The following is a 13431-nucleotide window of genomic DNA, read 5'->3' on the forward strand; positions in this document are numbered from 1 at the left end:
AGTAATTTTTCTATTGGTATCCAGGTTCTTTGAAAACATAAGTGGTTGAAATGAGCTCTCCAGTCCTGACCGGAAGCATCTATGGTTACTGCTTCTAGAAACAGAGGTCAGGAAGGATTTAACCACCATGTAACAGAATTAATGAGAGTGATGGATATTTGCCCCTTGTGAAACAGTGGTTGGGATTGTTGGTTCCACTGGAATATTAAACTTATCTCTTGGGAAGGTGAGAGAAAAGAGTGCTATAAATTGTTAATGCCAGGTAAACCAACATCTGCGTAAACAGCTGGCTGTGACTTGTCTTCAGTCAGAGAGTGTCAGGATTATGCTCATCAAGGCATTTATTTGTTAAGGAAGAAAAGCTCATCTGTGTTGATTCCAGATGGACTCCTACAAAGTTAATTACTTGACAGAGTTTCATTTTGGATTTTGGAAGACAGATGATGAAACCCAGTGACTGAATGGTTTCCACCGTACAAAGTATAGAGAACTAGACCCACAGATTGGTTCGGCCTGCTATGAGTCAGTCATCAAGGTAGGGAAAAATAAATACATCGTGCAGCCTTAAAATGAGCATCAATTACTGCAAAGCATTTCATGAAAACTTTGGGAGCCAAGGAGAGGCCAAAAGGAAAACCGTGATACCCGATAGTGAAACACTGAATTTCCCTGAAATTCTTACGAATTGGTCTGTCCGTGTATGCAGGGATCATTCAGATCCAGGGTACGCAACAAGTCATTGGTTTCTAATTAGGGGAGGATGATGCTTAGAAAAGTTCCAGATGAACTCCTTTTCTTGAGATGCTTGATGAGGTTTCTGAGGTCCAACATGGGATGAAGTCCTCTTGTCTTTTCTGGAATTAGGACTTCCTCTGATTAGAAACCTATGATCTTTTCCTGTTATGGAACAGGTTCTACTGCAGTGGAGGAGGGTGGAGAGCTCCTGCTGGAGAAGCATGATTTTATCTGCAACTAGAGGACTGTTTTGGGGTGGGGTGGGGGATCTGAAATGTAAACAGTACCCCACTGCAAAGACCGTGCAGGAATGAAATGCTGGATTTTTCTCCCTACTGGGGAGTCAAAAATTCTGGTTTGCTTTGAGATAGCTGAAAAGATTTGGTTTGTGCTTGCTCATTCTCTCTGGAAGGGCAGGATTTCAGAAAGAAGAAACATTAATATTTCCTTCCTGAACATAATTACTGCCTTTGGTAGTACTGAGAATTTCTACACAAAGAAGGCTATTCTGCTGCTGTTGATAATGTAAGCCGAGAAGAACATTCAACTTTAATCAAGTCTATTGTTTCTTTCACTTTCTCCAAAGAGGAGATCCCCCATATATGGACACCATCAGGTTTTTCATGTACATCCTTATGTAGTCCTGAAGCTCTAAGCCAAGCTAATCTTCCTGCTCCAATGACTATTGCTGATGTCCTGCAAGAAGGGTCATATGCCTCGAGTTGATCTGATGAACTGCTTCAGCTTCCTGGAGAGTTAGTATGAAACCTTGCTTTACCTCTGATGAAGGGGTTTGAGTCTTGTAGGCAAGATTATATATATTGTATCCTGTATCATTGATGTGCAGCTACTCTGGAACTCGTGCTAAAGTTATGCTCATATTGTATAATGAATACTCTTACAAACCATTAACAATAGCCATGCTTAACTATCACAGAACGTTTGCTTTAAAAACAGGGAAAACAGATTATGAAGAAAGTCAGACAAATCTAGCAAATCTGCCAAATCCTGAGAAACCAGTTAGAGATGATAGAAACTATGAGGCAAACCTCAAATACAGCTGTCCCAGTGAATCGGCTCAGAGCAGCAAACTCCAAGATCAGGGTGCCAGCACAGGCTGTGCAGGTGTCCGTTTCTGTTCCTGTTCGGGCTTCCGGTCTTTGAATGCCAAATTTTAAGTTTATCTAAACAAAAATAATCCCAGAAAATGTCATCTTACAATGCTTACTAGACTGGTAAAACTAGAAATGTTCATTTGTTCTGTATTGCTGTTTCCTGCATGGCATGACCTGAACTCTACTGGACAACTCCCAATTATGTATTTGAGATTTATAATGACTTGAGAAGTATTTTTCTCCAGATGCGGCACAGGAAAGATGCTGAAACCAGATACAAAATGACTGTAGGACACACACGGCTATGTGAAAAAGAATACTGCTCTGTATCTCAGTGTCTCTGCAGGGTGGACAGAGTGGATCGGCCAGCTGGTCTTCTTCTGCTGTTGTCCCCATGTTACTTTAATACAGCCAACTCAAGTTTATTATTGAAGGTTATTTGCTAGGTGTACAGCATTACTTTATAGTAGGAAAAATAAATGTTTAGAATATGTTTTTCCCCTCTAGAGGGAGAATGCTGTTATAAAACTGTGCTACATACTGCATCTAGGGGAGTGGCCATACAACATAGCTGACAGTTACATTAAAGCAGAAAATTCACAGCAAGATTATATATTTTTATTGCCTACAATTCTTTCTATGCTTTGGACTAAGCATTTTTATTACTCTAACAATGGGACCTTAAATGGTTGTCTTCTGAATAAATAACTTACTCTTGGGTAGGGAAGGCCACTGGTTGTATTAAATGCAGGCAAAAGCTTGTAGCCCAGCTCTTTTGCCATTTCAAGAAGTTCGTCATTGTACCATTGCATAAATTCACCTTTTTCTTTTAGCATGATTGCCACAGAGTGACCCCCTAGAAGACCCCTATAACAGAGCAAATGCAACACACATTAATTTTGTTAAAAAAAAAAAGAAGAGCAACACGTTTTAGTACCATGCACATGATCGTATTTTCCATAGATAAACCTTCAAGCATATGTAACTCATGTTTTGGAAAGAACTATCTAGTTTACACAAGACAATAGTATTGAATCACCGAACTTTCGAGCAGTGCTTCCCTACCCTCTCCTGGAGGCACACCTACCCGGTCTGGTTTTCAGGATATCAGTAATGAATATGCATGAAGTAGGATTTACATATACTGGGTCTCCAATGTATGCAAATCTCATGCATACTCACTGTGGCAATCCTGATAACCCAACTGGCTAGGTGTGCCTCCAGGAGAGGACTGTGAAACACTGCTTTAAAGCCAGAAGATTCATTGGCAAGCACTCTGCCCCTGACAGAATATCAAAATTTAATTTGTAATAGCACAATAGCCTTTTAAGATTGAAAGGCCAATTCATGCTCACTGAAGTCTGAACAGTACTCACCCAAGCACTCTAATGTTTGTTTCAAAAACCGACACAACTATATCATTATCCAATTGAACATCGTTTATCACTTTTCTTGCAGCATCTTCAAACTCTTTCGTTTTATTTAACAACTAGAAAAAGAGAGAATTATTTTTTTCAAAAAGTTTTAATACATTTTGCTTTGAATCTGGACCACTCAAGAGGGCTGGTGTAAGTATCCTGTCAAAATTAAAGCTCCAGTACCCATACTCCATCGTGTCTGTCCCTAGCGTGCTTAAATTCGGTTATGCTGTGGCTGATTAGGATGAACTGATAAAGCAATGGAAAAAAAAAAAAAGAGAAAAATGTAAAAAAGTCAAAATGCTAGGGATACGAGAAAGGAAACAAGATAAGAAGCTAGAGAAACCAGCCCCTCACAGTGCACATAGCAGCACACACACACAAAAAAGAGCCATGGTTCAAAAGAAACCCCTCAGACAACGGGCAAAAGTAAAATCGATTGGCAATTTGTCCAATGCAGGTCTCTTCCTGCACAAAGGAAGAACTATGTCTGGAAAGCTCTCCAGAAGTTCCTCGACCAAAATATTCTGTATAAGTCAGGATGATTTGTGCGGGCCTCTGTTGAGGCTGTTAGTTATTCAAGAACTAAAGATGAAAAGCCTCAGCCAGATGTATAGGTATCCGGGTCTGCGGGTTACCAGAGACAAATAAGAAGGCACACGTATATTTGTACAATTAGGTCTTTATAGGGAGGTTTGTGTGCAGAGTGGTGGGTGTATACGGATCATTGACAATGGCTCTCTCTCTCCTGCACTCTCCAAATATTTTTCTTCATGTTGTGATAAAACTTTGCTTTTTTTGCGCAAAACCTTCATTACAATAGTTGGATTTTGGGTTAATAGAGCCCACAGTGCACAGTATCAGTTTCAAAGCACCAAGCAGTTACCGTGCTCACTTCCATTCACAATGATAAAAAGAATCAGAAGGTTTAACCCTCACTAGATAAGATGGTTGAATGTTTTCCTTTTCAGAGCCAAGCCCCTCTTATTTGTTGCAGCTTATGAGCAGACAATAATCCAGTAGCTTAAAATATAATGCAAACTCATCAATGTAAAATATTAAATGCAATCCTTCCAATGCAGAGTTCTGAAAACACCTGTGAAAACATTTCTGAATAGCATTTTAAACAAATATTATGCTGTGCTAAATACAACAAACAAAAACTTACCACAAGAGTGTCCAGGGTATCAACCAGAGTTAGCGAGAACCTAATAAAAGCATAAACAGGAAAACAATTAGACTACTGTAAACTTTAGTAGCAGATGCCACCAAGGTATCTTGTAAGTCACACTTTTGAATGGCAGAGAAATTACTATGTGCGGTCACCTTTGCTAAAGTCTTACGCTGGTTGTTATGTTCATGTTTCAATAAACAGATTTAAACATAAAATATCTGTAATGGACCTTTCAGCTGCAGCTTATACTACAATGCTCTTTTGCAGCAACGAATAAATTAGTATGATCCCTGGATAAGTTGTATGAATAAATGTAACCATGACCCTTCTATACCCATGAAGACAAAACTAATTACCATCAAGATTTTAACCTGACTTTTTACAGGTAAGAGAAGATATTGCCATCTTTCGTAAGCAGCTGAAGGCTCTTCTGTTTCAAACAGCATTTGCTCAGTCTTGATCAGTATTTTGTTTTATTTCCATTGTTTGCCTATTTTGACTTGTGTTGTATTTTAATGTATTTTATATTACTGTTTTATATTTCCTTTTACTTTGTAATCTGCTTAGCACAATGATTTATTTATAGGCAGAATATCAATATTTTAAATAAATAAAAACATTTCTTTTAAGGGGATGGATTTGAAAAAGCACATTTTGTATGGCAATGGGTTCAGTAGGCCCTATTTTCATAACTATTTCACTAATTTCATATCTATGGAAAATGTTTAAAAAAAAAAAAAAATCACACAAACACATGAGACAATGCATCAACTACAATTCAAGTCATCCCAAACCATGGAACAAGACAAAGCAGGGAATATTTTAAGCTTCCTATTATGGAGAACATTAAACCATTTCATTTTACTTTGAACACAGATACATCCAAAATAAAACTTTTGCAGATTTAAAACATTAATTATCTGTTAAGGTATGACTAATTATGTTCATACTAAAAGCTGAAATGGCTCAAAGCCTCTTTACAACGGGAGTCTTAAAATATTTCCTGACTCCTAAAATTACTGACCTCACTATGGCTAGGACAGCCTGAGAATGGCAGACTTTATACAATTATTTGGTTATTTTAGTTCAGGAATGTATGAATTATTAGAAGGAAGGCTTCAATCCCACACACATACTAATAGTGGTGTACAGTATAGAGCAATTACTATAGTCTAAGGATGTATGAAGACTTTTGCCTCTGTCAAACAGTCCTCAGATGGATAAAGATCTTTCATACAAATCACCATTCTTTTCAAGGGATGTTGAGGTTAACAAGATAAGCCCTGAATGCATAAATCAGGAGAGAGTTATCAAAAGTAGAGGACAAAGCTGCTAAAGTAGATAAATGGGGAAATGAAAAGAGAATTAAAGGAAACAAAGAGGGAGAGAGAACATCTTGGATATTCATGTGTGTGAATATTTTCAAAGTCTTATTAATAAAATTACAGAGCAGGAGGTCATCATGGCAGAGGCACACTTGGATATAGTTGCAATTACTGAGACTTGGTAGAATATAAAAGAAACCAAGATTGGGATGTAACTTCTTGAGCAGGATTAGAGGATTTTTATGAGCTGTCAGCTGTTGAATTTGGCAAACCATTCCAGGATATAATTTCTTCAAAAAGAGACAGAATAAGTTTGCTTACTGAAAATGGTGGTTTCTGTAGATAGCAGGATGAACTTCTTATGACATGCGGAGGGATGTCATCCAGTGGCACTGAACAGACTCTTCTCTCCTAACTAGTAGAGCTTTTAGCTCTATTGGATATACGAGGGAACTCCCGCATGGGCGTTACCTTGTAAGCCTCCTCAGTCATTTCCAAAGTTAATTCTAGCTAGCAGCTAACTTTGCAGGGAGACAGGTGAGTATTTAGCATGGGTAATTCATGCTGTCTGCGGAAAACACTATAGATAGGATGAATATTTTTATGAGAGGTAAATCTTGTCAGATGAATCTGATCAAATTCTTTGAGTAATCACAAAGTTGGATTAAGGGAGAGCGCTAGACATAGTGTACTTGGGATGTCAGTAAAGCCTTTGACACAGTTCTGCACAGGAGACAAATAAATTGAGCCCCCTTGGTATGGAATCTAATGACTGACTGGGTTAGAAACTGGCTGTATGGGAGGCGACAAAGGGTAGTGGTAAATGGAGTTTACTCTGAGGGGGGCGGCATTACTGGTGGTGTGCCTCAGGGATCACTCTTGGGACTGGTTCTTTTCCACATTTTTGTGAGCAACATAGTGGAAGGATTGTCTTTATGCCAGATACCAAAACCTGCAACAGGGTAAACAGCCTGGAAGATGTAGAAAACATGAGGAGGGATCTAACGAAGCTCGAGGAATGGTATAGAGACTGTCAGCTAAGATTTAATGCTAAATAAAATGCAGAATAATATATTCAAGTTGCAAAAACCCAAGAGAGAGGTAGAGTATTGGAGCTGAAATTCATCTTAAGCACAAAAGAAAAAGCAGGATCTGAGGACAGTTATATCTGATGATCCTAAGGTGGCCAAATAGGTGGATAAATTGACAGAAAACACCAGAAAGTTGTTTGGCTGCATCAGGAGAGGAACTGTCAGCATAAAAAGGAAGAAGATACTGCCTTTCTATTAGTCCTTGGTGAGACCTAATTTGGAATGCAGAGTATAATTCTGGAGACTGCACCTTCAAAAACAACTATAAACCTGTTGAATTCAGTCCAGAAAGTGGGTACTAAGATCAGTAGAGTTAGATTTGAATATCTAAACATGTCTATCCTAGAGGAAAGGCGATAAATGGGAGATATGACAGACATTTAAATATCTAAAATCTTTCAATGCACAGGAGGCTAGCCTCTTCCAGTGGAGCCATGACATGTAGGGAGTCCCAAGCTAAGGGCTGCACTGGATCTTTTATTGATAAACAATCTAGACCCCATTGTGAAGAGAAGATTATTGGGGAAATAGCTTAGGCAAAAAACTGCATGAGTTTATTGTCATCCCTTGAGAGGTTGTCTAGACAGTGGTCGGAAGTAAAGGTATAAACTGATGACCAAAAGTTGCAGCTTTGCAGAGGTCTTCCAGGGGAACTTCTCGCAGATGACCAATGAAGGATTCATAGCTCTAACTTGATGAGCCTTGTCTGAGTCTGAAGTTGCAGGTCTGCTGACATGTAGCAGTGTTGGATGCAGTTTGCTATTCAGTTAGACAATGATTATCTGGTGACTATTACGCCCAGTCTTTTAGATTCATAAGATACAAAGAGCTGCAAAATTTGATGATGCTGATGATTTTTTTCTTTTGTAGTAGGCTAAAGCCCTTTTGCAGTCCATGGTATGAAGGCTTTTCTCACTTTCATGTGTACGTGGTCTCAAGAAGAAAGTAACAATGGTTTAATATGGAAAGCAAAAACAACTTTTGGCAGAAACTGTGTGGGTGCTGAGTACAACCCTATTGTGGAAAAATTGCAGGTATGGAGGATAATGAACTAATGTCTGCAGTTCATTAACTCTTCATGCAGAGCTTACCATTACAAGAAATACTACTTTCCTTGTTGACTTTGCTAAAAATAAATAAATAAATAAATAAATAAATTTGACTTCTATGGTTCAAAGGGTGGCTTCATCAACTGAGAAAAAAACATTCAGATCCCATGGTCAAGTGGTTTCTATACTGTAGGTTTAATGTAAGCCATTCATGAATCTTGATATCAGCAGATGAATTGAGATAGGCTTATTATCAACTTGAACATGATAAACTGCTATGGCACTAAGATGTACTCTTACTGATAATATGGTGAGACTTGATCCAGAAAGAGTGCAAGTAGATTAGTAAGGGGGGCTTGTAAGCACCACAAAAATATGCTTGGGGTACACATATAAATGGGTCTAATTAATTATGTTGGCATCATATAGAGAATCTTTTCTATCTAAAACTATAGGCTCTTCTTGTTGAAGGTTTCCTGGCAGATACAATAATGTCCTCAATCTCTCTTGGTAAGACGAGATCTGTTATTACTGAGCATTCAACATCCAAGCTGCCAGGTTGAGTGATGGAAGATTTGGATGGAACAAACTTCCTTCCCCTTAAGTTAACAAGGCTAGGTCTACCCCTAAATAAATTGGAATGCTGGAGAACTATGAGAAATACAAACCATATCTGTCGGGCCATACTGGGGTTCTGAGGATCAGTCAAGCTTGATCATTTAGAACTTTCTGTATTGTTCTGGCTATCAATGAAATCAGTGGGAAAATGTGCATTAATTTTGTACTTCAGTTGAGAAGAAAAACATCCTGAGCAGACCAGAGTCTGCCGAGAAGAATGGAGCAACATTTTTCTAGCTTTCTGTTGTGTTCTGACACGAACAAGTCCACTGCTGGAAGACCAAATTGAATAGTCTGTTGGCTGTCTATTATTGAAGAGACCATTCGTGAGGACAGAAAAGTCTGCTGAGTTGATCCACCAACGTGTTCAAGCTACCTGGAAGATAGGTGGCTTGTAGGACAGTTTGATGTTTGCATACCTATTCCCATATTTATTTTCGCTTCCTGACAGAGGGTCCAAGGCCTCCTTGCTTGTTCACACAGAACATGGCCACTTGGTTATCAGTTTTAATTAGAATACTTTTCCCTCAGAGAAACTGTGTGAAGCTGACACAGCATATCTGATCGCTCCCAATTCCAGTAAGTTGATCTAAAAATGTCTTTCTACAAGCGATCATGTTCCTTGGCAAACTTGTGTGGAGGCACCTTTCACCAACATCATGGGGAGGAAGCAGACGGTGCAGAGATTCTTCTTGGAGACTGTGAGGGTTCAACCATAAACACAATTCCTGTTTCATGCTGATTTTTGGTTGTCAAGGGTTGAATTACCTTGCCCCAATGACAAGACCACCTTATTGCAGGTGGGTTAATAAAACTACATGAATATCATGTGACTCAGAACAACCAGACCTTCTTTGGCTGTCGGGTATTGCAAGTTCAACAGTTTGAGAAGAAGTGATCTTACGAGTGTTTGCTCAGTCCAATGGAAAAGCTCTTACCTGCAACAAATATATCCATACTCCAATAAATTTTGAGTCAGTACTAGATTTGACTTCTCGAAATTCACCAGAAATCCTAGGCTCTGAAGAAGGTGAATTGATTTCTGAGGGGGAGTAATACACCTTCCTGGAATTTGGTCATAACTAGCCAATCGTCTAGATATGGGAAGACTTTGATCCCCTGACATTGGAGGTGTGCTGTTACTACAGCCAGGCACTTGAAGACCCTTGGGACTGTTGCCAGGCTGAAGGGAGTACTTTGTATTGATATTGAGAAGAGTCCACCATAAAACGCAGATAATACTAGTGGAAGTGATGGAAGGATATGTGGGCATATGCATCCTTCAGATCAATTACGCACATCCATTCTCCCTTCTAAATGAATGGTAGAATCCTGTTGAAGGAATTCATTTTTAATTTCTCTTGGAGGAGATGATTGTTCAGGCTTCTCAGCTCCAAAATAGACATCAACCTCCCAGATCACTTGGGGGATGAGGAAATATCAAGCATGGAATCCCTAACCATGTTGGGCCGCAGGGACCAACTCTATCGCCCTTTGTTGAATAAGTGATTGCATTTCTCAATGGAGGTGTACCAGTTGAGACAAATGCTATTCTGACTCCATGATCTTGAGGACCCAATGATTGTTGGTTATTCTGAGGCACTCATCCAGAAAAACTTGGATTCTCCCCACAACTTGATAGGGTGGCTGGTAGACTTGTGAAGTGATCAAACACTTAGTCCAGATTTGGGCTGGACCTGCTGCATTACATTAGGCTAACGGCAATCACGATGTTGAGTATGAGCCAGAAGTTGCTGCTGCATTTGTGCAGGAAGAGGCATGAGCTGGTATTGTTGAAATGACTGGAAGGGATATCTTTGGACCACCACATTCTGCTCTTATTTGTGTGATACTCTCCCTGTGTTTGTCTCCAAAAAGGTGTTCACCTAGACAAGGATCATCGATCCACCAGTTTATTGTAGATGTTGTCGCAGAAGCAACTGGTTCTCAGCTAAGCCATGCATCATGCTCTGATAGAAGCCATTGAGGTACGTGAAACAGCATGGAAAGATTCATAAATGGAACAAAGATGATGGCATATGTACTCTTCCGCACCTAAAAGCAGCTGTGGATAATAATTCCTATTTCCGTAGGTTGAAGGAAGGGTTTTAATTTCTGTATACAGTCATGTAGATATCTCACTTTGTAGAACTGACAAGCTGAAATCCATACAGATATTAAAGAACTTTGAAAAACCTTTTTCCAGAAGTTATTCATTAAGCTAGGATCCTTCCCCAGTGGTGTAGTAGAATAAATTATTTTCTTTGCTATTTTCAGGGCAGATTTGACAATAGATGGAGAAGGCAATTGGACTAAACCAAATCCTGGGGATGTTTGTACTCTGAGGTCCAACTTTCTTGCCACTGGGGCACATGAAACTGGGTTCTTCCACATTCTCATTTGTAGTTGCTGTAGAGTGCTGTCAACCAGAATAGCCACTGGTTCCAAAGGTATATCCAAAATTTGAAGATGACCAAAGACCTCTAATCTAAGGGAGTAAGCACACTAATCCAGGATCCCAATGATGAAGGTGATCGGGGGGGGGGGGGGGGGGAAGAATACCCCTTGGTCACCCCGGAGGGGGAACAGCCCTAGTGAATATTCTCTGAACGACTAGACTCTACTGCAAGTGAATGACATGGAGAAGAACCTTCTAACACGGACTCCGATGGCATGTTTACCCGCACTGAGAATAATGGGACTGACTCCCTTTTATGAAAGACGCTATAAATACTGGAAAGGAGAGGATGGAAAGCAACTTTTTCCTTCGCCAAGGAGAAAAGAAAGTCTTGCTCTCCTATTTGGTCGAGTGGCTGATGTCCCACCACCCTCGCAAGGTCAGAGGATATCTTCTGAGACTCAAAAAGATTCTTGTCCTTTGTCCTGGCTATGCCTAGTAGAAGAGGAACTAGAGAAGAGATAGGCACTGAAATCTCTAAGGGTAAGTCAATAACCTTGAAGGTGTAAGGGTTCAAGTGATTGGAGGAGGTAGAAGTATTAAGTCCTCCCCAGATTTTGGGCGTCCTGCATAGACCTGTTTTGATAATGCCATAAGATGAGTCACTGATGATGCCAGTATTTTATGCTTTGACTGTGTTGCATGTTTGGATGGCACTGACTGAGTGCATCAGCATATATAAGGACAATGCCAAATGTGGGTGCACTAACAATTCTTGCTTCGACGGCATCAATGCTCCATGTACTGCTGGGGAACAAAACCCATGTAAGAGCAGATAAAAGGCGAATATGGGATTTGCAAAGGGCATTACCAGCAGCAGGTAGAAATCTTAAATAAGTTTATTTGCTATGTATTTACAGAAGTAAGCAACAAACATAAAAAGTAAGAAAAGGCATTAATACAAAATAATTACAAACCATTCACACAGGAGGAAGTACATACACAAATGAGTACCATGGAACCAGACAGGACACACCCCAGAATACTGAAAGAGCTTAGTAAAGTGCCAACTGCACCACTCATAGCTCTATTCAACTTACTCTCAAAGACAAGGGGGTTTACAGGGACTGAGAACAACAAATTTGGTTCAAACACCCAAAAGTGAGAACAAAAAAGCAGCACAAAAATGCACTAACTACATATCATTTAGAACAGAGGTCTCCAAACTTGAGTTGCAAACCAGTCTGGTTTTCCGAATTTCTATGACGAATATGCATGAGATCTATGTGCCTACAAAAGAGGTAGTGCATGCAAATAGTACAAACTTAGGGCCTCATTTACTAAGCAATTTTCCCATAGATAAAGAGAACAGAGTGGCTTACCTGTAACAGGTGTTCTCCGAGGACAGCAGGAAAACACCTCACACATGGGTGACATCATTAGATGGAGTCCGGCCCGGAACTTGGATCTCAAAGATTCTAGAGCTTTCCAAAATGCCCTTCTGAGCATGTGCAGCTGTAGTTATCACCCCGCCCAATGGCAGAGTCCCTCAGTTCATGATAAAGCTAATACTAAGAGAAACCAACTCCCAAGCAAAGCGGGTAGGTTTCGTGAGGACTGGAGAACACCTGTTACAAGTAAGCAACTCTGCTTTCTCCAAGGACAAGAAGAATGGCAGTCCTTGGGTGATTCCCAAGCTATAGGCTGTCCATGCAGGACAAAGTGGGTAGCCCCCATGGCTCTACAGAAAAAAAAAAAAAAAGATGACAGACTCTGCTTAGGTGAAACAACTCTTTCCTTGAGCTACAGCTGCGCCTGCTCAGTAGGGCACGTTTGAAAGCTCTAGAATCTTTGAGACCAAAGCTCTGGGCCAGTCTTAATGATGTCACCCATGTATGAGGACTGCCATCCTTGCTTGTCCTTGGATAATGAGAAAAAAAAAAAAGCCTTAGTAAATCAAGCCTTAGATTGTAACCCTTCTGGGGACAGGGAAACACCTACAGTACCTGAATGTAATCTACTTTGAAGGGCTGACCAGTTAGAAAAGGAGGAATACAAATAAAAAATTAATAAAAAATAGATGTCATCATTAAGGCAATCCTGAAAACAAGATTGCTGTGGCCATTCATGGCTGAATGTGGGGGCCAGGACATGAAACTGGAAAATGTTGAAGTTAGATCTAGGAATAATTATTTCTGAGAAATTAACTGGCTACCTTCAAGTTAATAAAGAAAAAAAGGGAAAACTACCAGTATGCTTGGGTGCATATGCAGAGGTATTACCAACAGGAAAAAGAAGATAATATTGCCTTGGTAAGAGTCACTAGTGAGACTCAACCTTGAGTACGGTGTTTAGTTCCAGAGGCCGTGCCTTTATAAGATCATCAAGCAGACAAAAGTAATTCAGAAAAGGTTTACAAAAATCCTTACCAAGAGGGTAGATAACTGGCATATTCTACTAACAGAGACGGTAGAAACAGATACTATCACATGCTTTGAATAGATATAG

General features: G+C 39.8%; 1 protein-coding gene across 1 annotated transcript in view; it reads right to left on the reverse strand.

Moving 5' to 3' along the window:
• The window catches only part of EDEM3 (ER degradation enhancing alpha-mannosidase like protein 3), a 93800-nt gene that overhangs the window by 63599 nt on the left and 16770 nt on the right, over window positions 1-13431 (reverse strand). The window contains exons 4-7 of the mRNA XM_029617611.1: window positions 4437-4476; window positions 3227-3339; window positions 2564-2717; window positions 1785-1919 (exon numbers count right to left, since the gene is read on the reverse strand). Of these exons, the coding sequence (XP_029473471.1) occupies window positions 1785-1919; window positions 2564-2717; window positions 3227-3339; window positions 4437-4476 (442 nt within the window). The remainder of the gene's footprint in view (window positions 1-1784; window positions 1920-2563; window positions 2718-3226; window positions 3340-4436; window positions 4477-13431) is intronic.

This window comes from Rhinatrema bivittatum, chromosome 10 (assembly GCF_901001135.1).
Source record: "Rhinatrema bivittatum chromosome 10, aRhiBiv1.1, whole genome shotgun sequence".
NCBI lineage: Eukaryota > Metazoa > Chordata > Amphibia > Gymnophiona > Rhinatrematidae > Rhinatrema > Rhinatrema bivittatum.